This window comes from Thunnus albacares, chromosome 11 (genome assembly GCF_914725855.1).
Source record: "Thunnus albacares chromosome 11, fThuAlb1.1, whole genome shotgun sequence".
NCBI lineage: Eukaryota > Metazoa > Chordata > Actinopteri > Scombriformes > Scombridae > Thunnus > Thunnus albacares.
Window position 1 is genome coordinate 18,393,351 of NC_058116.1, and position 25,625 is coordinate 18,418,975.

The window sequence follows — 25,625 nt, forward strand, 5'->3', positions numbered from 1 at the left end:
TGCAGTCAAACTGGATTTAGTGTCCTGTTGTATGTCTATGTGTGTCTATGTGACTCAAACTAGCTGGACACTGGAAAGTATCCAGCTAGTTTGAGAGAGTGGCAGGGGTCGACTTCTCATTCAGAAAATATTGATCGTAATGTTATTTTTTAATATATATAACAGCATGGTGAAATAACACCAGCAGCAGAGGAGAAAGGATACTGCTTGTCTGCAGTGAGTGCAAGGAGAGTTTGATGACAGTAACATTTCTATAAAATGCTGTAAAATGTATAAAAACTTTGTGGCCTGCTGTTGTCAGCTTGCTAGGGTTCCCACGTTAACGCCCACAGTTTATGTTTACAACTCTATCTACATAGGGTACAGTCTACATTGGTACAATCTACACCTGGGGCCAGAAAAACTCATATTAATGTAGATTTATGACTAAAACTGTGTGTATGCACAAACCCAGAAATGTGCATTTTTTCATGTGTCAATGAAACAAACAGTGTTTACATCTGCGAGGTCCTCCGTCAGTGCTACAACAGCTGTCCATTACGTACACATCTGTTTCTATTTATAGCTGCCATGTCATTAATTCATCACATGTAAACCATCATCAGCAGTGATCTCAATCATCATCATCATTAAACATCAGCAATGTAATCAAGGATTAGCTGATATTTTTACTGATGTTTCATTGTGTGTTGTACTTTCATACCAAGAATTTGGACGGAAACTCGAAAGATCTTTTGAGAAACTAATAAAATTCAGTATCACCGTTTAGTTGAAAATTTGTTATTCGGTGGTTTTGTGGAAGATAGCGTTTTATCAGGATGAAATTATTCAACTGAAATTGTAACTTTCATCATTACAGGTGGCACCAAAGAAGCCAGTCTGCTGGTTCACGTGGGTCATCATGGGGGTGTGGCCTGTCTTGGCCTTGCTCGGAGTGCTGATACAATGGAAAGTCACTGCAGAGGGATTTTCTCACACAGAGGGTGAGTGATGCTGCTTGACAGAAACAAACACGTGCATATTGTTGTGGTTGGAGCACTGTAATTTTCCATATTTGTTCAGCAAGAGGGACCAGCTGTGATTTTTGAAAATATAGCTATTACTAAGACAGATTTATTGCTTGCACAATGTCAGTATTCTGAACCACACTCCCAGATATTTTTAGTAGTTTGAAATTTTCAGGATTTTTTTATGGTTTATTAAACTAACAACCAGAAACATACAACATCTCATTCAGTAAATACACCATACCTATAAAAACAGTAGCAAAACAACAGCAGGCCTGACCTTAGACTAAACTCTTCCCTTTTGTTGCATTCTCTCCTGTGTAGAAAATGTAGATAGAAAGACAATTAATTTTTCAACTGTTGATAGTTGCACTAATAAGCTATCATGTAAAAACATGCCGTAGTTCATGTTAAGGCAACAGAGCTCAAAAGCAGACGCTTGCAGGCACAGTTGTTCGGATGGAGAAATTTCACTAGAATTTATTGTCAGAAACAGGCTTACTTAGTAACTTAAAGTCGGCCCAAACAACAAAATAAATCTGGCAGGGGGCAAAGGCAGCTCCAATTCCAAACATCAGTAGCAGATCAGAGGCAGTTGTGTAGAGACATGTGCAGAGACAGGATTCAGGCAGGTAGCTACAGGCAATGTAGCAGGGAAGAATGGAAGATAGGGCTACTGAGGATCTGATTAGGGAATTGGGAGCAGGTGTGTAGGTGAGTGTGGAGGTCAGGTGATGTGGAAAGGTGGGAACACACAGGAGGACAATTACTGGACAATGGGAATAACAGGTTTTGAAAATTCCATAAAATTGTAATATCCTGAGGGAATTGAGGATGTCTGAAACTAAAGGGAGCAACAGAGAAACAGAAGTGTCTTCTTCACTGCAGAGTGAGAAAAACAGTACCTCATACTTGGGTCTCTAAAAGAGTGAATGATTTTAATAACAAACATCATGAAAGCTAATAAATCCATTAAAATGCACATATACACATCTTATGAATAAAGAATGAATTGTGTTTACCCAAATGTAAATTCAGCCTGTTAGTTACTGCTGAAATAAAGCTATATACAGATACAGCTTCTGCCCCAACCTGGAACCTGTTAACCCATGGTGGACATGCTCAGAAACAGCTGATCGCAGAGAGGTGGTGCTCACCTCACAAAGTAGCTCTAGCTTTACTGTAATGTAGGTCACGATCACAAGCTTCAGGCAAGGGGAACACTGGTGGAGCCAAAATCTGAATTTACTGTAATTTAGGCAGGGAAGGAGAATGCACAATTTGTTGTTTAGTTTACTGAAGAAGATTAACCTACATATTGTACATTGTGCAACCTCAGTGCAATCACAGTATGTACCACAAATATCACCCATGACAGTGACTACTGCAGTGCCCACACAGAAGGAACTTTGTGTGTGTGTGTGTGTGTGTGTGTGTGCGTGTGAATGTCAAATTAAGGATGCAATCAATCCAGATTTGTGTAATAAATGTGCAGCTTCCATGCAAAACTGTTATTTGTTTTTGAATTTGACTTAAAGTTTAACCACATCTAGTACACAGAATTTTAATAAGACTTCTTTCGATTCCAAAGAGGCCACCACAAGCTGCTGCTATAACCATTATGAGGGCAGGGAACATTATGGGGGCGGTGTGTGTGTGTGTGAATGCGCAGTCATTAGTGGATTGGATCATATCAAGCCTGTTGCAAGAAATTTTGGCGTGTGGTTTGATAGTAATTAAAGTTTTGAGCAGCACACCACAAAGCTTGTGCAATCATGTTTTTATCATCTTAGAAATATTTCAAATATATTTAACTTTTAAAGACACAGAGACCATTTTACATGCCTTTATCTCATCATGACTGGATAATTGCAACAGCCTTTTTACTTGCCTGAACCAAAAATCTATTGATCAACTCCAGACTGTATGGAACTCAGCCGCCAGGCTTTTAACCAGAACCAAGAGACATGATCACATCATTCCTGCTTTAGCCTCTTTACACTGGCTCCCAATATGTTTTAGAATGGATTTTTAGATCTTACTGATTACTTTCAAGGCCCTTCATGGCCTCTCTTCCTGCTATATCTCTGACCTCTTAGTACTGTATGCACTGGTACGTACTTTGAGATCCTCGGGCAGAGGTCTTTTATCTGTTCCAGAGGCCCGTCTAGAAACTAAAAGGGAAAGAGCGTTTGCAGTCAAGGCTCCGAGACTCTGGAACGATCTGCTGAGGAAATCAATTCGGCCGAGTCAATGTTCTCTTTAGGTCTCTTCTTAAAACATACTTTTATCGGAGAGCCTTTCCTGATTTTAATTTTCTTTGAACTATCTTTTATTTATTTTAAAAATGTCTTCTTTTTTCTTGCTTTTTCCTACATTGAATTGGTTCTCATACAGAAAATTGTTTGTTTTATCTGTTTTCTTTTTAAAACCTGATGATTTTATGACATTTTGCTGCCTTTGTGAAGCACTTTGTAACATAAATTTTGAAAAGTGCTCCATAAATAAAGATTATATTATTATTATTATAGTGTTGCAGAATGCAGAATGTGTTATTGACGGAAACAGCTTTAATCTGTCCTGAAAGCAACTACAACACAGATGGCACGATCGCACACAAACACCCAAACATGTGCCATAAATGCCATACACAAATGCAATACATACAGCTCATGCACACATACAGGCAGAGCTAGAGACAGAAATATACAAGGGTATAGTCTCTCACTTACTCACTCATACAATAACAACAGAGAAAAGGAAGTCACTCATGGCCTCAAATAATGGGATTAAACAGCAGGCTGCTGTGGCTTCCAGTCAGAGGGTATGGATAAAGAGATAGATTAAGCTTTTTAGTGCTAAAATAGACCTAGAAAGGGATAGAGACATGAAGAAAGCACTGTTAGGCTAAAAAAGTGTCCTCAAGAAAGGGAATATATTCCTTAAAATCGAGGAACTCTGCTTCGTTAAAGTGCAAAAAGTTATTCTTTCTCATGGCTACATGATTAAAAACTGTACTAGTCTTCCTCAGTTTTAAACCATCACACACAAACAAGTGAATTCTATAAATACAGATTTCCACATTATACGTTTTACCACGCAATGAATGAACACTATGTAAAAAATAATGAGAATTTCTTTAAGTGATATTGCAAATTAATGGGCCCTGCACAAGGAGGGATAAATCAGAAAGGAAAAAAATAATATAATAATGATAATAAGGAAGTAATGAATAATAATGAAAAAAAAAAACAGAGAGAAAATGTTTTTGCACTTGGTTGCTGTAGATACAGTATGACCTGTGGCCTGTGATTTCGAAGATGAATGAGGGGGAAGCTGTAGGAAAAGATTATTAATGCAATTCCTGCTACTCTGTGATAAGAACCAGGTCATCACTGTATTACTTATGGATTCATTTAAAGAAGCCTATCCATAATGTCCTCTTGAGTTCCTCTTTTTTTAAACTTTACTTGTAGCTGAACTCCAGTCAGAGTTTGTCTGTAGACTTTAATGGCTGAAAGCATCCTTTCATGGTGACAAGCACTGTATTGACAGAGAAAGGAGGATGGGGAATGATGTGGAGGAGAAAAGAGGGAGCAGGTGTACTGGGGGGGATGGGCAGCAGGGTGGTGTGGGGATGTGGGGATGTGAACTGGGGCACAACGACTAAGCTGGGGCACCCAAGTGGAGCAGTGAGGAAAATCATCTGTCTGTCAGCTGATTGAATAACATGCACTACAAGGGCATGAATGAATTAGCTGGCACATGTCTGGCTTGTATCTCTCTCGCTCCCTCTTTTTTTTCTGTACTTCTATACTTTACCCATTACAGTTCTTAACTGCAACCTAACCTAAAGCTAAACACTCAAACAGCCTTTTGAAGAAGTGGGTACCAGCCAAAATGTCCTCAATCTCAAGGTCTTTAAGCTCAAATTAGTCCTCACAAAGATAGATGTACAAGAGCACACACACACACACACACAGTAGCATTTGGCCAGAGGGGCCTGAGAGGGGGTGAGCTGAGGAAAAGAAAAGGGGGTATCATTAAGCAGTTTCCCTGGCAGATGGTGCCTCGTTAGCTGTCCACCCACACAAAGAAACAAACAGACCTCATAACACTTCCACACACGCACACACACAGTCACTGTGACGCCTACAGTACATCTCGTCTTCATGAGATTCATTGGGGTCCTTCTACTTGTGGCAACATTTTGACCCTACCATAATGAACATGAAACAGATCTCTGAATACTAAATCATATGCCTTAACAAAATGCCCTACAAACACCAAAAATAATCATGTGTGCAATCAATGGACAGCCAGACAGGATGGATTTGGGACATCCTTTGCCGGTGAGGGTGTGAAACTGACATAAATACACTCACCCACTCATAATATGTCAGGAGCTGGAGCGGCTACAAGTACATGAAGCGAGGAAAATCTGCCAACTGACTGAATAGAATGAAGAAAATGAGGAATCAGATTTTTTTTTTTGTTTCCTTTTCCATCCCCATAGGGATAATTCACCATCAGCATTTCGAAGCTAAAATGTATTTTTTTTAAATAGAAATCCTCCACTGAGTAAGTCTCAGTGATTTTGAATTTGTCCTTTCCTCTTGCCTTAAGCAGTTACTTTTTTTTTCTCTATGAAAGCTGTATTGTATCTCATGTAATTTCTTTCTTTATTTATCTATTATTCTCTCTCTTTCTCTCTGTCTCTCAGCACATTATCATATCTTTGTTCTCTCCATCTCCAGTGGTTTTGAGTCGACAACAAAGAAGGGTCCAGCTCATGCGTATCCGGCAGCGGGAAGAAAGGCTGAAAAAGGAGAAGGAGAACAAGAAGAAGAAAAAACGACAGAACCAGAAGACCAACCACAAGCAGAAGCCCCACACCCATCATCACCACCACCAGCAGTACCATCACCCAGGCATGTCCCACCCTCATCACCAAGCTCAGAGCTCTCAGCCACCTAAAGTCCCTCCTCCTCAGACTGAACCTGGCTACCACCGCAAGGCCAACCCTAAGAGACGCTTTGATGGAGATGTGTTGTCACCGGTAAGAGCCAATGCTACTGTCACGTCTGTACGTTCAATACAAAGCTTGACCCATGCAGCGAGTTAGCTTAGCTTAGCATAAAGACTAGAAACAGAAGGTAACAAAATCCGCCTACCAGGATTTTACCGGTGTTGTGTCCAGGACTATTTCTTTGTTGGGAGCAGTGACCTCCTGGAGTCTTGCGGTGCAGTTAATTGTCATTATGTTGTATATATTACATTATGTCTGTATACTATATTCCTATTCCAACACTGTATTGTCTGTCTGTCCACAGAGCTACATTAGGAGTTTCAGGGACAGACAGACGGACAGACGAGCATACTCCCACAGTCGAATGATGAGCCGCTCCCGGATGGCCGAGCTCGACTATGACTGCGGCTCTCAAGTGCCCCTCACGGCCCCCAGCGGACCCCCAGTGCGCATCTGAAACAGCAAAATGCACAGACGCATAACCCCTCCGCACACACAATCACACAAGGCTACTTCCTCCTCTTTGCCACAGTCGGGGATAGAGAAACTCACCTTAGCGTGCCAACCTAATCAACTGCCTATTAACCCTACAGGAAGGAGGAGTATGTCCCAAAGGTGGTATGACTAATGGTATAAGTCCCACACTGGTTTTCCCCCCTCTCAGACCTGTTAAAGGTGATATTTGTTTGGCCAGTTTGCTCCTGTTTTGTTGTTTTTGAAGGTAAAGACACTGGAACTGGAGCGTGCTGGTAGCCAAATGGTTACAGCACACATAGACACAACCTCCCTCATTTGACTCTGGCTGAGGACCTTTGTTGCATGTTGTACCCCTTTCTCTCCCCTTGTTTCTTGTCTCCCTGTCACTATCAACTGTCCAATAAAGGCAAAAATTCCCCAAGACAAATCTTAAAAACAAAGACAGGAACAGAACCTCTTTTTTGGATGGTGCAAGTACAAACCTCTTCTGTTACTGTACTTATCTGAAGGACACTGGAAATGGACTGTCTATTGCAGAGTTAATTGAAATAATACTGTTGAACATTTGATTTAAATATTATTTGGTAGCTTTAAGCCATAATAAGTCATTTCCAGTGTGGAAAAAAATAATCAACACTCCCTTTTCCACAATAGGGCTTTACCATGTGAGACCAAAATGCATCGCTTGGCCTTCACTGAGTCAAGCTAACACCACTGTTAATAAACCTTCAACAGTTTCTTTACTTTGAAGGTAATTAAATGGGGAAACAGTTTGCCTCAAGGATTCTATTAAGAGTGCTCAGAGGAAAATGAAAACAACATTCTTCATTGTTTTCTCCTTTGAAGGGTCACTGTGTAAAGCGAGGTGTTCATTAAGTCAGCTCCGTTATCTTCACTGACAGCCTGTGAATCCAGTCCTCTGCTGCTTCAAAATGCTGAACGGGGACTGGTCTTACCGTAGGTGTGAAATTCTTCACGTCAGTTTCTTCTCCACACTGAAGATCACTTTTGTTTAATTGCACTTATGAATACACCATTGCCTACATTGTTGCCATTTTGCAAGGGGAATATGTTTACATCTCATCATTTTCCTTGTGTCCTCAAACGCCAACTATTTTACCAACGGACCTGAGCAGGAGAAACACATCCATACCTTCCCTCTTCTTTCCTTTTAAAACATTTTTGTAAGCGACTGTATGTACCATTTGTTTCTAAGTGCTCTCATATCTCTTTTCCGCTTCTTATCCTAAAAACAACCTACCTTTAAAGAATTTGTCAGCTGTTTTAGGCACAAAGACAAGTAACTGCTGTCTAATACTGGTCACCCAAGAATGTGACTGTCATGAAATCTGCTTGAGAGCTATGAGAGGACACTACATGAATAAATATACTGTGTGTTTGTGTGTGTGTGTGAGTGGACACATGAGCCCTATGGCAAGTGGATGGATTGTACCAAATAGTGGCCAAAGTGAGGGGGATTCATTTCAATGTATGTAAAAGGTAATGCAATGTTGTTTTCCTCTTTTTTGCCAATATATTGGTCTGGTTAACAATGTAAATCTCTTAGTTTGGCTAAAGTGTTTGATGACGGTAAGAAGGAGGATTAATATGACTAAGATGATCCTCTATTAATAATGAGCTAGAGGGAGAAGATGAAAGCATTTGCAAATGGCGCCCTCTAATGTTTACTACTGGACATTTTCTAGACTTCCTGTGTGTGTATGTTGATGTGTACATGCCTTTGCTTTGAAAAGTCAAATGTGACCCTAACATGGATATTGTTGTACTGAACACCCAAAGAACAGCAGGCTTATTTTTGTTTTATGTTAACCTCTTTTGAATTGAGACACAGATATCTTTTTTTTTTTTTTTAATTTTTTTTTACCATGAACACCTACACAACCACTTCACAGTTTCCATTTGGATTGAATTTTACTGTAAAGAGCCACAAATGTGAAATACAGAAGTGATTTTCTCAACAAAGTACTAGTATATCCATTTGGATATTGTGCTTTATGCACTTTTGTAGCTGCTGAGTATTAGATAACAGGATTCTACTGTACGTAAATACTAAAGTGCTACTAAATACTCAAGCGGTGCTTGACTCAGCCTCGCAGTTCTTTATGTGATGGCACTGGAGGACCGGTCATTTCTCCTTAATGCATGAGAATCCTTTTGTAACTGTTTTCAATGTGCCAGTGTGTCACTGTTGTCATGTGTAAATCTCTCCGATTTCCAGCTTAGTTCGTCCCAGAGTTCACAAAACACATTCCATATCGACTGAATGAAGTCAAAGTTGAGTAAGGACACTAATCTGAAGTACGATGTGCTTCAATATCAGCAGTTTGCGAAAGGGGAGTATCATAATCTCATTGTTTTCAGTGACCTCAGTGCACTTTTTCAATAACACATTTATTGTACAACGTCAGTGAATCTTTCTAAGGACCAACCGTAACCTTCAGCCACAGTGAGTAGGTCCAACTGACTCTTGCTGAGATCCAAAGTGAAACCAGCAAAGACTCAACTCTTCTCTTCTCTTCTCTTCTCTTCTCTTCTCTTCTCTTCTCTTCTCTTCTCTTCTCTTCTCTTCTCTTCTCTTCTCTTCTCTTCTTTGCTCTGCTCTCTGTTTACACTGTCCAGGAAAAAGGGCTTTGAAAAGGCATTTGAATCATTTCCCTCTTCCTTATTGTAGTGTATTACGCAAAGTCACCTTCTGTTCTGCTGTATCAGTGTTACTCCAATAATCTTTGCAGTTGTGGCTGTTCAAGTGTTATTTTGGTTTTGCTTACACTTCAGTCCTGTTTTCCGTTCCCTTTTGTAGTTTTACTGTAGTGCAGTTGTAGTAACATCAATACTGTTTTTTCGTTAACGAAAAAAAAAATAAAAAAATGAAGACAATGTTACTTCTAAACATTGGCCCCTTTCTTGTTTGTAACTTGAGGGCAAAATTAATTATTATTATTGTCAAATTGTCAATTCTTTTTATTAACTTGTTTGATTTTTATTTTTGTTTTCTCTGATTGCCCATCACTGCTGAATATATGTTGGGGAAACACTTTTATTGTAGATACTGACCTGTAAATAATTTTTAAATGTACAAATCTTTGACTCTGTTTTCATGTTTACACCATGACGGCATCTGTAATTTATCCAGTTGATTATTTTCTAATGGAGTAGACCCGTTTTATATTGTGTTACTACTGTATGTCCAGTTGGTTTCATTTGGCTGGGTGGTGGATGCACTTGTGTCATTCTCATTTCATGTTGAAAATCAGCAGACAAACTGAGCCTCGACTCATCATCAGCGATCATCAGTAATTCAGTACTGTAATTGCTCTGCTCTCTCGGAAGAGACATTGATTCACCTACCTACCACCCTGTTTAAATTTGTACAAATCACCTGGTTATTATTATTATTATTATGATCATTATTATTATTATTATTATTATTATTATTATTATTATTATTATTAAGCATGAATTTATATGGACCTAAAATATGATAAACATTGTGATTCTACAATCTAACAGTCTTGTTGTTTCTACATTTCTCAGAAGCACACACACACAAACATTTTACATGACTGTCACAGTTCACAGACTTAAATAAGGTGTGTTTTAAGTGGTCAGCTATACTAAAACCAATTAGATACCGCAATAAAAGCAGATACTCTATAATGTTTATGCCAGTAATATATGGTACAAAGTAATTCCTTATTCATGCATTGCTTCTTATTGCTCTGAGGATGTCAGCCATCATAAAGAACGAGTAAGGATTTGACAGCATAACATGCATAAAAAAACTGTAGCATCTCCTTGGCTGGATGAGTTCATGAAGTTTTTCTTCCACTTATATTTCACAGATGCTGTGATGTGGTCTGACAGTAGGTTCAGGCTGTATTTTCTTTACAGCTTAGCAACACAACTACTGTACAGTGCAGCAGTTATGTAACAACAAATGATATGTTGTTATACAGTCTGTCAAATGCTATAAGAAGTGTCTTCTTTAAATCGCTTTTTAAAATGCCTTAAGCAGCACAGAAAAAGTAACCATACATAACAGTTGATGTTTTATTTACACCTGAATGCTGTCAACATGTACTTACACCAGCTGATAGAAGAGAGGTCTCAGAGATAAGCTGGCTTCATTCAAAGAAAACATGTTACCCTTTTTTATTGACGTGTAATGATTGAAGCTGTTGCAGTTGAAAACTGTTCTGAAGAAATAGTGAAAGTTCCTCCACTAATTACTGGAACAGCAGTAAAATAACTTTCATTCTCTTGCTCTTTTCTTCTTTCTTTATTCTCCCTAATTATCTCTGTCCAAACCATCCTCTTGTTTCCTTTTCCCCATATCTCTGAATAACCTTTTCATTACATTTGTACTCCCTCTTTTTTTTGTTTTCTCTCTGCACCACCCTCTCGGTCTCATTTATTGTCTGCTTTCAGTATATCTTTCTTTTCTCTCTCCTCCTTCACTCCCCCACTTCTTATCTCTGCTGACATTTTCAGTCCAGTGACTTCAGACACAAACCACACAGACTATAATTCTTGTTGCCGTACTAATCTGCTTTCTGTAGGAAACAAAGCACCAGTGGGGCCAGCTCATTAACAAGCCATTGTTCACTTTTCCCTGCACCAAGACCAGTCCTGTTATACTGATAATTTGAACAGGGCTATTTTCTAAAGAGAATTAAATGTTAACAGAAAAGAGTTATGCTTGATTGGGAAAGCTTGTATCATTTGTAGAAAGCTAACACAGCCCACACCAGATGATGAATGCAGTGGTTAGAAACAGTTCATAAGGGAACAACTGAAAAAGCATAGCTGAGTATGTGCTATGAAAAAAATATTTTTCTTTCAATTAAAAAACAGTAAGAATCTGGCGGACTCTTGGGTGATAAATGGTGATAACAAATGTCTTTATTTTACTTTTTAGGCATAGTGAAGCAGCATAACATGGTCACCTCCTATACACATACAATTAAACATCAGCTCATGACTGAGCTCAAAGGGTCAAACATGACTTAGTCATTATTTTTTAGAGCTGATGTTTCTGGCATTTTTCAAACCTTTATGACCACCCTCCCCACTTTCCTTTAATCAGTTACACAGATATAAGCCATCCTTTATCAAGTACATTTGCACAAACAAAACTTGGAATATGTGCAAGGTTCCCTTTATAATATCACTTTTGACCACGGTTTTTCAGGCCCATTGACATGTTAAGCTTTCCTGTGGATGCTGGACCACTATGGCAACACTGAAGCCTTGTTGTTCATTTGAATCTCTTCTCTTGCCTTTGAAGTACTTTTGCAGACAAGAAATCACTAACAAGTCCTGATGTTTTGAGAGAAGTAACACAAAAAGAAGATAATTCCTGGAATGCCCTTTATTTTGAACCAGGCCAAAGGAAGTGCATTGTGCCTCCATACTGCATCTATCATGTTTTAGTACTATAAATTATACATTGTGTAAAAATGTATACTGATTGCATTCACTTGATGTTATGTTTTCCATTTAAATCAGCTGGAACTGTCAGCATTCTGCATCTAAAAATATGCTCAGTTCGCTTTACTGTAGTAGTGGTAGGAAAGTGTCAATTTTAGAAGTATTTTTTATTCATTTATTCAATGAACTGTCTCATGTCGCCTCCTCCTGTTTACATGATGTCTTGCTGGTGCTGTGTAGACTCACTGACAACCTGAGAAGGAGAAAAGAGATATTGTAAATGACTTTGTAGGAAGTAAAAAAAAAAACATCTTTATTGTCTACTTGTTAAGGACAGTGTGTGTTACAGATAATATTTTCCATCAACAGTGCAACAGTGAAGCCTGATGTCTGTCATTGTTGGGAGTGAGGTGCTGTGCAAGGGGAGAACAGTAGCCATTGACAGGAAAGCTGCTTGTTTACAGAAGCCAGTGTGGGGTGTTGCAGCTTGTTTACTTGTTTACAAGTGTCTATACAGGGTTGATGCAAACTATAAGATTTCAGGGATCAGTTAGAGACTAGAAATGTTGTTGCAGGCACATCTAAATTTTAGACTATTTTAGATATGGATATACAAAGGTGGAGAGTAAATCAAAGTAGTTTGTTTCAAGCTTCAATTGTGAACAGATGATAAAAAGGTGGATGGGATTTTGGAACCAGACTTACACACTGGGCACTAGCGCCCTGGTTCATAGAATACTTCATCTGCATAAGAATATGACAAGTAAAGGTTCAGTGGAAAAATTATAAATACCAAAATTCTGTTACAGTATAATAGACTAAATGCGTGCTTGATAAGTGTTTGTGTACATGGGCATCTTTGTATGTGAGGTACATGCTGAAAGTCTAGTGTGTGTGTGTGTGTGTGTGTGTGTGTGTGTGTGTGTGTGTGTGTATGTGTGTGTGCGTGTGTGTGCGTGTGTGCGCGTGTGTGTGCGCTCAAACCTCTCCATCGCGGGTCTCAATGGTCTTGATGAGAACAGTCTTCTTGGAGTGAACCTCTGAGGAGCGCTGATGCTGGGACTCAGGACTGGTCTCTGTAAGAATTTCATAAACCCATACATTCAGTTTTTCTAGACAAAGTTCATTTAGTTTAAAGACGTTGATATTAATCTGGTATTTCTCTTAGATGGTTAATTGAATTTGAACACCTTGCATACTGAGGAGCAGCCATGAAACAGCTGGGAAATGCTACTCAAACTTATTTAATCAAAAGCACTAATGAATCATGGCTGTACCTAATACATCATCTTCAATTACTGCTCATTGTTTTCATTTAAGACGCCACAAAAGAGATTAATTGCACAGTTGGACTGTTAATACATCAAGTGAATGGAGTAAATTGTGTAATTATTGATGTGTGGCTTCTTGGTGATTGCTTCTGTGAATCAGAGAAGTTTTGACATGTCATATATCCCCACACAGTGGCCAGAATGTGTCACTGCATTTATGCAACATGTCATGGCCTCAAAATAGTGCCTGCCATATACAGTCATGGGCTATAATTAGTCTTTTTTTATCCCCTCGCTGACCCATCTGGAATGTAAAATGCATTTTATGAGTATTTTTGTGTGAAGGGAAGAATGTGCACTGTTTCTCCTACCTCTGAATCCAATAGAATAAGCAGACTGGGCAGGCACATTGGTAGTGATCCTGCAATACAAACACATAATGCAATGTTACAACTAAGTAACAAGAGAGAAATATACACTAAAATACAAATTTCACACCTCAAAAAAAATAATAGCTGTAACACAAACAGTTTGGGATTGCTAACTGTCTTTTACCAACATCCAAATGAAAAGAAGCAAACACACACCTGCTCTCCTCTCCCTCCAGCAGCTTGCGGTAAGTGGCAATTTCAATATCAAGGGCCATCTTAACATTGAGCAGGTCCTGGTACTCCCTCAGGTGACGGGCCATGTCGTCCTGTAAATTAATACAAAAACAGTTATTGGTCTGTTCAAATAAACTTCTCACCAAACATAAAGTCAACTGAAACAACTTCAATAAATGTGAAGAAAACCTGTTAAATATTTATGATTTGTGACAGACAGTATGCTCATACCAGGTTTCAGTTGCACTAAAGTTTACTGTCTACAGCTGTTGCCAGATTAATCATTATAACCAGTGATGAAGTGGAAAACTAAAATATGGGGAATCTGTGAGTTTGACTCACTGATCATCTCTAAAATGAATGAAATCCTGAATCCAGTTTGATGCTACATCCTAAAGTATACAGTGGATTAATCAACTAACGAGACTATAAATATCTAAGGTAATTGCCTTCATCTTGGCGATGTCTTCCTCCAGCCGTGTGATGGTATCCTGGTAACCAGAAGCCTCACGAGTCATGCGATCCTCCATATCTCTCATCTGGCGGAGCAGAGACTCATTCTACAAGGGAACACAGGTGAGAAGTTTAAATGTCTAGATGTCTAAAAATTAATGAAAGCAATAGAAAGAGGGACAAAATGGCTACATGCTACCATGGTATGAACCAGCAAGGGGAAATATGATGAAGCACATATGATAAAGACACAAATAAACTGAGAGACGCAGCAGCCAATACTCACAGTGCCCTTGAGTGAGTCGATCTCACAGGTGTAGGACTGGATCTGGTGCCTGTACTCCATGCTCTCCTGTTTGGCCTGACGCAGTGCATCATTGTTCTTGTTCACAGCCTGGTTCAGATCAGAGACCTGAGGAGAGAGGGTAAGAGGATTTAGCAGTGAAACAGCTAAAGGAAACCAAGTGTGTTTGTGTTTGTGTGTGTGTGTGTGTGTGTGTGTGTGTACATGTGTGTGCGTGTGTGTGCTCCCACCCTACCTTAGACTTGTACCAGTCTTCAGCCTCTGCAATGTTCTTGGCAGCGATGCCCTCATACTGCATGCGGATATCTCTCAGAGCAGCAGTCAGGTCAGGTTTAGACATGTCCATCTGGACCTGCACCTGAGTGTCCTGCATCTGGCTCTGCAGCTCACGGATCTCCTGCAAGGTGACAGGAGAGCAAAGAAAATCATTTTAAACAAACAAAATCATCAAAATTATAACAGGGATGTTAGAAAGATTAAATTAATGATTTTTTGAGGGTTAGGGTTAAGGCAAAAAAGTTCTCATTAACAACTAATGAGAAAATAATCACAAGTTGATATTGTAGCTCATGTAGGGGAAGAGTTACAATACATATATATATATATATATATATATATATATATATATAAATCAATAAAATCAGGACATTTATCTATATATGTTGTACAGAAGAATTTAAAAAATGTCCAATTACAGTATAAATCCTCTCAGTGGTGTCACAATACAATACTATTCAAGTTTTTTTAGAAATCCAAAAACACACTGGGCTGATTTAGCACTGTAAAACTAGAAGTTTCAAATTGGTAAGCTTTGGTCCCCCTCAGCTGTCTTCTGGTCTAACCAAAAGATATAAATAACTTTGCATCTGTTCACATGCACATACTCTTTCTCTCTCTCTCTCTTAAACACACACAGCAGCTGACATGCTCTCTTCAACCAATCAGCAGTTCAGCATTTCTGAGAGGTCATAGTTGAGGCAGAAGAGACAAAATGACAGGAAGGGACCTCGAGTGCGCTGATATGTGTCTGAGCATGTGGCTCCGTATGTCCTTTGATGTCTGTGAGTGAATGTGCACAAATGTTTTTTACTGCTTTGCATCTAAATGCATAAAATGTTATTTTATATAGAGGGAAAGAGATATAAAAATAGAGTGAGCATAAATATGCATGATGTGTAAATATGCATGATAAACATGTTTTAATATCAGTGGGTGTGTTTAAGTGTGAAATATTTGATCCCCTGAAGAGCTGCATGCCTACAGAGGCTCAGATATATCTGATATTACAGTATTACTTAACACCGAGCTGATATATGATACAGTACACACCACCTTACTGACATACATAGTACACAGATGTACTGTAGGTGTAGTGGCCTCGTTTCAGCCAGACAGACTGAGACAGATTTTATAGACTGATCAACTAACCTCTTCATGGATCTTCTTGAGGAAGGCAATTTCTTCTTGCAGACTCTCAATGCGTCTCTCCAGGTCCAGCCTGGCCAGAGTGGCATTGTCAACATCCTGGATAAAAAACACAAAAACGACAAATTATAGCGACAAGCTACAGGAGAGGTAAAAAGGTGCAGCGAGAACAGGAAACTGAGAGGAAGAAAATGGTTAGTGACAAGAGGGAAAGTTGGATAAGTATAAGATTGAGTGCTACCAAAGGAGAATGAGACTGAAGGAAAGTATTACTTTTTACTTCATGCTTTGAGGAGAAAGTGACTCTAGTGAGATGTAAAGAAAGCTATTAGGCTTTTAAAGAAATAGAAGACATACGGCTCTGAAGGCGGACAGGTTGTTCTCTGCCTCTTCCTTCTGGTGAATCTCCTCCTGCAGTCTGGAGACAACAACAGACAGAGAGGGAAAAAAAACAAAAAGTTGAAAGAGTTGATATATAAGACAATACAATCACAACAACTTTTGAGTGTTTGAGATTATGGCCTGTTTCCCAGGGACCAATTACTAGACAGATAAACTAGTTACCACTTCTCATTCCTCCAGCCTTCTGCTCTCTGTTGTTTTTGGCTGGTGGTAAATTTACAAGAATAAAACTGACTGGGCAATGACACATCACAGTCTGACTTCTTACATGTATGAGTACACACACACACACACGCGCACCTGCTCTTTGACTCCTGTAGCTGTGTTATAGCTGCTGTCATACAGTCAGAGGAGTTACGGTGAGAAAGGAATAGAGGTCTACCCTCAGGTGGTACTGTTTCCAGAATTAGCATTTCACTATGCAGCCTGAATAACTGGAAAATGTATATTCAAAAAAAAAAAAAAAAAAATGCATGTATGCACAGGTGTCAGGAGTCACTGTGTGATAATGTCTGCTCATTCTGAGGTTTGTTCTATGATCATTTAAACAGCTACTCAGGAAAATGTTCAATGAAAAGTAGACTTTCAACAGGTGTGAGTCAAGTGGCATGGTGATCAAATTTAAGTTTATCGTGAATTTTATTTCTTTTTTAATGTTGTGCAGCATAGTTGGATAGCACTTATCACCTGTGGACTGCACTTACTGTACATGATATTTAATTTGCTCCACAGTGCACATTTTCAACAATCTTCTCACCTTTACTATTCCCCTTTAGAGTCCTCGCTGTATCATGTTCTGGCTTCTGTTGAGTGTTTGGTGAATGCATTTGATTTCTCTCTCTCTGATTTTTAAAGGTACAGCGACGTGTCTTGTGGGGAAAAGGATCTTCATAAGATCATTTGTTTTTGTATTCAGTATAGGATTTAGTTGTTTGTGCATCATTAAATTCTGCTGTCATCCTGTGTGTGTGTCTGAATGCATGCATTGTAACCGTTGGCAGGCAGGAGGTCTCTGAGTGTATTTTGATCTCAGTGGGAGCAGCAGGTGCTTTGAATTTAGAAAGGGATGATAGAAAGAAAGTGTTTATGGTTGTGATATGTGTGTGAATTAGAAGTTCTATTTGTGCGTATGTGTGTGTGTGTGTATGTGTGTGTGCATGTGCGTGTTTGTGTGCGTGCCTGCAGTCGTGTGTGCTTATACACTTAAATTTTAGTGACTCTGCTTGCTGTTGCAGTGACAGAAATTCTAAATTCATAGAGTTGACCTAGTAGCTACAAATAGACCACTCCAACATACGCCCACAACGCAGCTCTCTCTATACATATCTTTCTGTCTCTTTCTCACACACACAAGCAATCTGTGTTTGGTGGACTTTTTAAAATTTTAATACAATGTTACTCTTAGTTTTACTCTGTACCAGCACACGAACCGGCTGTGTGTATTCATCTGTCTGTTTTCCTTTGCAGACTTCTCTTCCTGTCTGTCTGTCTGTCTGAAACTTAATCTGTCTGTCTCTCTCATCTTTATTCCTACAAGCCTGCAACTCTCTCTCTCTCTCTCTCTTTCTTCTCTTCTGCTATGTCTCTTGTGAGTAAATTATAAAACACCTTTGAAAAAAGTTGGTGCACTGTAACACTCACTGAAGTATACCAATTCTCAAATCTCTCCCATATTACTTTGTTGTTTCCCTTTTCTCCACAACAACAAAAATCGAGTTCTTTTGGTGCTGCATGTTGGTTACTATTCAAATGAAACAATCAGAGAGGTAAACATCACTCTTTGGTTAAACTGCTCATAGCTCATAGACATATTAAACTTGTGACTAGGGTTCACAAGCAGACATTGCTTTGCTTTAAAGAGTCACACGACAAAAAGGCTGGGTACTCCTGATTCTCCTGATCTCCTCATAGACAGTTGTTCCAGCCGATTATAGAAGTGCTACCAGAGACTGTGTCCAGAATATGCAGTTGGTGTTTATCTTTCTGGAACAGTTAACATCGGCCTCTTGCTCGCCCCTGTCAAAGTACAACTGTTGTCTGTGAACTCTTGCTGTTAAACTAAGCCATATCAGCAGCATGTGTTCTTCATGCCATCCTTCTTCATTATTCATCCATTCATCCACATCGTCAATGGTTCATTCAACTCATTCATCCATCCTCTAAACCTACCTCAGCTTAATTTTCTGCAGGTCATCAGCCAGGTTGTCTCTCTCCACCTCCACTCGGGCACGCTGGTTGGAGAGGCTCTCTATTTGCCTCCTCAGCTCCCTCATTTCCTCCTCATACAAATCAGCCACACGCCCGGGCCCCTCGCGGCCCCTCAGCTTCTCAATCTCCACGGTCAGCGCCGCATTCTGCTGCTCCAGGAAACGAACCTTCTCGATGTAGCTGGCAAAGCGGTCGTTGAGATGCTGAAGCTCGGCCTTCTCATTGGTCCTTGTGTTGAGGAAGTCCTGGTTCATGGCATCGGCTAGGTTGAAGTCAAGTTTCTCACCTGCATAAGTGCGCATGGCTGTAGAGGAGCCGAACCCTGCTCCTCCAGCACCACCAGACATCCTGTAGCTGGAGAAGGAGGGCATACCACTGCTCTTGACCTCGTAGACTCGGCTAGACATATGGCTGGCAGCAGAGGAGCTGCGGCCTCCTCCAGAGGAGAAGAGGGAAGACATTGGGGATGAACCGATGCCTGAGCCAAAGGTACGGCGGTAGGAAGAGGCACTCTGGCTTGTGGAGGAGAAGGACTTGCTCATGGCTGGTTGGCTGGTTGGTTGGCTTGTAGTTTGATGGAGCTGCTGGAGATGCTGAGACCCAACTGTCCCACTGGGCAACTGGGAGAGAGATTAAGTGAAGAAATGCCGGGCACTGAGTGCAGCTATTTGTAGATTAACCACACCCACTCCTACCCCAACCCCTCCTCTCCGTCCTCCCTCTGTCTCCATTCACCTCATCTATATTCATGCAACTTCCTACTCCACCCCCTCCACTGTACCTCAGCCCCATTTTTCCTTCATTAGTCACTTTGTCGGCATTTTCAATCGAGGCCCCAACTTGAAACTTGCATTGGTTCCAGTTTGGAAGATTTCACCAATGATTAAGATTGGAAAAGCTCAATGGAAATGCCAATCAAATGTCAGCAATAAAAAATTATTTCAATTTTACTGTGATAAATTATTTTAAAGTATCGAGAATATATCAAGGGGCACTTTTGAAAAATGAGCTAACATTGTTGCGAACACAATCATCATGTCTGCTTTCATCGAAGAACAACTTTTAGTTTACTTATATACTGTCTGCTTATCCTTGCAATCAGTAATACAATCTCTGAATGAATCTAAATTGTGTAATAATTGTGCCTCTGAAATCCATATAAAGTTAATTAAAGCTGTTTTTAATGGGATTGGAGCAATAATGTTTTTGACAAATGTTTTGGCCTTGTAAAAAAAGATCACTCATGTGAGGTGATTGGTTTTTACTAAAACATTACTTAATAAATTACATTTTTGTAATTAGTTTATTGCACTCTTGATACATAATCCATTATTCTCCAGGCTTATCCTCTGCATCTCCTCCCCCTCTGCAGCCACTCATCGTTTCTCCTGCCCCCCCTTCACCTCCCCCCTGTCCCGCCTGTTGCCAGCCCTTGATTCAGCTGTCGAAGGGGTCTGGTTTCAACTGCTGGAAAGGGCGGTGGCCTTCTGTGTGTATGTGTGTGTTCCTGGATGGATACATGATTGAGTGTGTGAGTAAAGTCAGTCAGTGAGTCTGGGCACTTGTGAGCTGTAACTCATTTATGGGAGGTTGTTATAGAGACAATTTGTTTCATAAACACTATCTGTATACCAGATCAAGGGGGGAAAGTATCTACAGGGGAACAAGGGTCTGAAATAGCTTCACATGTTTGAAATAGCCAATGCATACTATTCAGTTTTTTGCAACTTTATTGATCTGTAGAGATACACAATCTCACCTTATTGACATATGACACAGTGTCTTGATACTGCACCATATGATTTATATATATTTTCCCTGTCAGTAGCTATAGAGGTATAATAGAGTTATATATTTACCCTTGATTACATAAGTAGCGGTATGCTTTGACTGATAGAGCTGCTGCCAGGAAGGTCACACTCCATTTTGTCATGATGGCTCTCCACTGGATTCTCACACAACATGAGTCAGTATACAATTACTCATGCCCTGTCTGGTTAAATGTTAGTTAAATTTATGATACTGTATATGAATTAACAGTATATATAGGGGCTCACTTCCAGCCTGGACACAAAAATCCACAAATTAAGCCATCAATTTTTGAGCTAAGGGTAGTATAATCACCACAGTAAAGCTGCATTAATTCAGTTTTGGCCACTAGGGCGAAAAAAGAACTCCACAACAAGTTGACAGACACACAGCCCTGACATATAATTTTGGTAACCAGTTGAATGTAAGTCAAATATTTTGGTCTATTTTGGTCACCTATCTAACTTAGCTTTCTAAATGCACACTAACTTTGTCTGTTGTTTGGTGCTGGGCAGCAAGCATAGAGTTGAGTAAAATAAAGTTTGTTTGGGGGAAAATGGCTGCCTGCTGCTGGAAATGGGGTCAGCTCAGATTCAAACCTCACAGGAAAAGTGTGGGGCAATAACATCAAAACAGTTACCTAGAGTTGGCTGATGGTTCATCACTAAAGGCGGCCTTCTCACATTATATATTTGATATTTGATGTTAATATCAAAAGTAAAGATTAGGTTTAAGGTTAGGGAAAGGGTTAGGGATAAACATTAAGTGGTTATGGTTAATGCATAACCACTTAATGTCAGTAGTCCTTTCTCCTAGAAAGAAGAATGAATGCTGTTGGTCTATGACTGAGAGACATTGCTCATGTCAGACAGCCAAGCTGCAGCTGAAAGGGACTAGTGAGGCATCTCTGTCCTGCCATGTGTCCCAGGACCCAATATGCGAATGTGTTGATGGTAATGATAGTGATAATAATGACAGCGATGATGATGACTGTACTTTTGTGAGATGCTAACTATTCCTCCGAGAGCTGAATAGAAGCATAACATTTGCCTGCTAATCGGACTGAATTGCCACATCATTTTCGTGCCTCTTTGTTAATGTTAGCAGCATGTTGCCCTAATCAGCAGTGACTGACAAATCCATCTGGTCAATGTCATTTTCATTGACAAAATTATTACACAGATCCAGTAGCCTTTGCTAAGACCAGTTCACTCAGTCCACTTTTCATGTCACATGGAGAAAAAGGCCAATTCATCTTTTACGTAAATTGGCTTACAACAACCTGTATAGCTGCGTCCATCCCATCTAAGCCTGTCCCCATTTTTGTGACCATTCTTCTGTTGCTATTTTTCAGTCTGGCACAGAAAATTGACGCCCCTATTGTGAGTCTGACGCAAGTCATAGCACACTTTTAAAACACTTCCTGGACATTTTATACATTTGAGGTCCAACTGAAATTAAACTGCCTTTTTATTATCTAGTCCAGCATACAGTGTCTACTTAACTATCACTTATCCTGTGTTCTCCTTTAAGAAAAAAAAAATCAAAAATCAAAACAGAAATTCGTATTTTAAATTCTTGATTTTGTGATTGTGCCCCATAGTTTAACATCATTTTGAGGAAATACCGTTCTGCCATCCGCTTACAGCTAGAGACCTCATTTCGATCAGCAAATCAAATCTTGCATAAAGTGTTTATGTGGCGTTTTATCATAGAGCAGAGCAGACGGTCACACTGAGCCTGACAGCATCCTGCTACACAACACAAGAGCCACACACTGAACAACAACCCACATTAGCATTACTGTTACAGTCTCCTTCTTATCTAACTTAATATGAACACACGTCTTGTCCTGCAACTTAGCTTGTTGAACGAGCCAACAAACAAACATTCACAGGGGAAAAGTGCGCCGCTATCGTCAGTTAGCTGGCTAGGTAGCTATTTAGCTGCTCAGCTGCAGCACATTAAACAGCATGCATTGCAGGTATTTTTACTACAAACATCACTTTTGACTTCACTGTTACATTCTGGTTTGGTCATTGCTCTTAGAAATCCCTCTTAGCAACACGCTTTCTGACTATGACTTGTAGCGACAGCAGTTTGTTTACTTTGTCGTCATTCCGTATGGTGTAGCATGTTGACATTATTTTTGACTGCAAAGAAAAGAGGCCTGCGACTGGAGCATTCAAATGCAATGGGACATTTTTAATTGTTGTGTCCAAACACATTTTAGAAGATGCTTCTCTCTCTGTCACACACTTCTTTAGCAGTCTGTATTCATATATACATATACCTCTGTGTAATGTAGAGGAAGATTTGGGGTCTTCTGCAATTTCAACCACATTTATTTTCAAACCCTTTGACCTATAACATTTCTTACTGGCATCAAATGAGAAACAATTTGTTAGCATACTGTATGGGTGTCCATGTGTATGTGTTGCGTGCGGGGGTGGAGTTCGAGCAGGTCGTCTTGTGTGGTCAAGCATGTATTTGTGTTTCAAAGAGCAGCGTGTGTGTGTCAGCTGCCAGTGGTGTCAGCTCTATTTATAGCTTTCCTGTTTGAACTCTGTTGTCCAGTCACTTTCCCAAAGGATCATGAGACTGAAGACAGAGCTTGACATGCTTCACAAAAATAAGAATAATGATGCTGCTTTTTCTGGCATGCCCTGGAGATAAATATAACTGCTGACGAGCTTAAATATCAAACATTAAATGAAAATAGGATTTGACTAAAGAAAGATAGGCACAACATATTCAAATGTTGACATTAGTAAACATGAGATACATATTTATCATATGCCACTCTAACAATGATGACCTCACTAGTTTCAGCTATGAGTTTTAGAGTCAACCGCTCAAAGTGTTACTCCAGACGATTTCCCAAGCCACTACACACATACACCAGAAATGACGTAAGGGCTTCTCACTGTCACAGATGATGCGAAATGACCTGATATGAACAGTATGTAACTTAGACTGCATTATCTGCTGATATGACGGGGGCTGTCATCCTGGAGTTTCCCAAGGAGACTTCCAGCTGGAGAGCACATCATCAGCACAGAGCAGAAAATGTGCTACCTATGAGTTGCTTAGCAACCCCACACACAGAAGCAACATCTGACCTGTAGCCTAGAAAAAACACTCTTAAATTAGCACTCAGACCGCATCACTGCTGGGAAAATAGTTATAGACACAGACACATGCACGCACCACATCTGAAAATATCAACAGTACGTAGCAGCCAAACCCCACTCCATGCCTTGATTCTATTATAAGGATGGGATGCAATATCACAATATAAAAATATTCACAGTGATTTCTTCAACTTTGCATCAGAACATTTTTTTATAATCAAGTCATGTTATATACAATGGATCTCTTTTTATTGCTTTGTCTGGATTCTTAAAAATCTGACAAAATGAGTGGGTCAGAAAACATTTTCATTAAATTTATTTGATTTTAAAATTAATTTACAACCCACTCCTCTTCTCAATCAGATATTATAACTGCCATTCATCCTGACTTTTTTCCCCCCAAACTCAATGTGATATAAATCATTTTTAGTACATTTCTTGTGCTAAAATTAAATTTTATGTGACATAATTGGGGAAAAACCCTGTGAACTTAATTACTAATTTACAACTTCCTAAGCGTGCAGTATTTATTCTGGGAAGGGAGGGGAGCATCTGGCATGTGGAATGCCGGGGCAGTCAGAAGCCTAACAATGTGGATGACAGGAAGACTGGCATGATGGGAAATGGTTGAGGGTCCTTTTTTAACCACCAAACATGTGGAAATAAGTGTGGACATGGACAACAGTACAAAGGCAACTGATATATGATTTCACCTTAAAGTGAATAAAAAGTACGTAATTGAGTCAAAGATTTACATTTTTAGCTCTAGCAGGTGTTTTTGAACTGCAGAATGTGATAATAGCAGTGGATAGTGAGAGAAAGCCGAGGGAAAGGTGATGAAAATCCTATGATGTTTTAATATGACCTAAATAGTGCGTATAGGTGAGGGGTGTTCAGCTGGTTTCATCCCTCATAAACACTGAATGCATGTTGCCCAGCAACCAACCAAACACATATACACACATGCCAATTAGTTGAGCTGTTGTACAAGAGTGACACAAGGACGAAAGGATGAGAGTATGAGAGTAAAGGAGGGAGGAAGAAAGAGCGATACTAGACTGTGTGTGTGTGTTTTGTACTTGTGTTTGCACATTAATGATTACATACAAATGTGTAACGTGGAAACTACTTTATAGACATATTTTACCAGGAAACTTGTTCCACATCTTTCTGCCATTTATCTTAGGAGATATATGATATCAAAACCCAACAGCAGCACAATGTGTCAGGAACAGAAAGCGGCAGACATCAAATCAAACCTCGTCATTTATGTGTCACACTAGATAAAAAAGGCATCTATCTGTTTAATTACACTCCAGTTGCCCCTCAATTCTTTCTGTTAAATGGGCAACATTTCATGAGAAGACAATGCACAACTACTGTTCAGTGCAAGAAAACTCAAAGAATTTAGAGTACGAGCAATACTGATCCTCATGACATTATTTGACATTAACTGGATGCTGCTTATGTGTGAATAGCAGGGTCGAAGCCAAGAATCTGGAATTTCATTGGGCAGTCTTTTGTTGGTCTCATAGTCTGCTGAACACGTATACAGTTTCCAGTGATATAAAAACTTTTTATTTTTTAAACCCAGGTTACAAAGTGCTTCACACAAGGCAGCAAATTAAATTCCACAAAATATAAAATCATTTATGATGAAACAAATAAAACCAATTCCAGTTATGTAAGATAAAAGAAAAAAAAAACAGAAATAAAAAGACAATTCAAGTAAAATTTAAAAAAAAACTCAAGTAAAACCAGGATATTCTCTCTGATTTAAGAAGAAATTAAATAGATGATACTGATTCAGATGGGCTTATTTCCTGCAGCTGATGATTCAGGGCCCTGACTACAAATGCTCTCTAACAGCCAGGCCTCTGCAACAGATAAAAGACCTCAAAGGCTTCTATGGTACTAAGAGGTCAGAGATATAGTATTTCTCCTTCTTTAAGTTCAGAATGACTTCCTTTTTTTATTTTTATTTTTAAATTATTATTATTATGATCATGTTTATTCTTTTCTTGGATGGGGTGCTAAACTTGTAAACTTA

At 39.4% G+C, this 25,625-nt stretch overlaps 2 protein-coding genes across 3 annotated transcripts in view; one reads left to right on the plus strand and one right to left on the minus strand.

Moving 5' to 3' along the window:
• Positions 1-11,863, plus strand: part of tmem198a (transmembrane protein 198a) — a 39,304-nt gene extending 27,441 nt beyond the window's left edge. Inside the window, exons 5-7 of the mRNA XM_044365605.1 lie at positions 860-983; positions 5,765-6,066; positions 6,341-11,863. Coding sequence (XP_044221540.1) covers positions 860-983; positions 5,765-6,066; positions 6,341-6,493 — 579 coding nt within the window. The 3' untranslated portion in view covers positions 6,494-11,863. The remainder of the gene's footprint in view (positions 1-859; positions 984-5,764; positions 6,067-6,340) is intronic.
• desma (desmin a) lies at positions 11,415-19,273 on the minus strand. 2 transcript variants are annotated; one of them, XM_044365603.1, is made up of 11 exons: positions 18,594-19,273; positions 16,380-16,440; positions 16,026-16,121; positions 14,833-14,994; positions 14,580-14,705; positions 14,290-14,400; positions 13,823-13,932; positions 13,607-13,656; positions 12,949-13,040; positions 12,670-12,708; positions 11,415-12,217 (listed from the first exon to the last, which is right to left on the minus strand). In XM_044365603.1, the coding sequence occupies exons 1-11, from the start codon at positions 19,172-19,174 to the stop codon at positions 12,176-12,178; spliced, it is 1,470 nt and encodes a 489-aa protein (XP_044221538.1). In that variant the 5' UTR covers positions 19,175-19,273; the 3' UTR covers positions 11,415-12,175. The 2 variants fall into 2 exon arrangements, with proteins under 2 accessions (XP_044221538.1, XP_044221539.1); XM_044365604.1 differs by lacking the exon at positions 12,670-12,708 and having other exon boundaries at positions 18,594-19,272.
• Between the last annotated feature and the right edge of the window lie 6,352 nt (positions 19,274-25,625).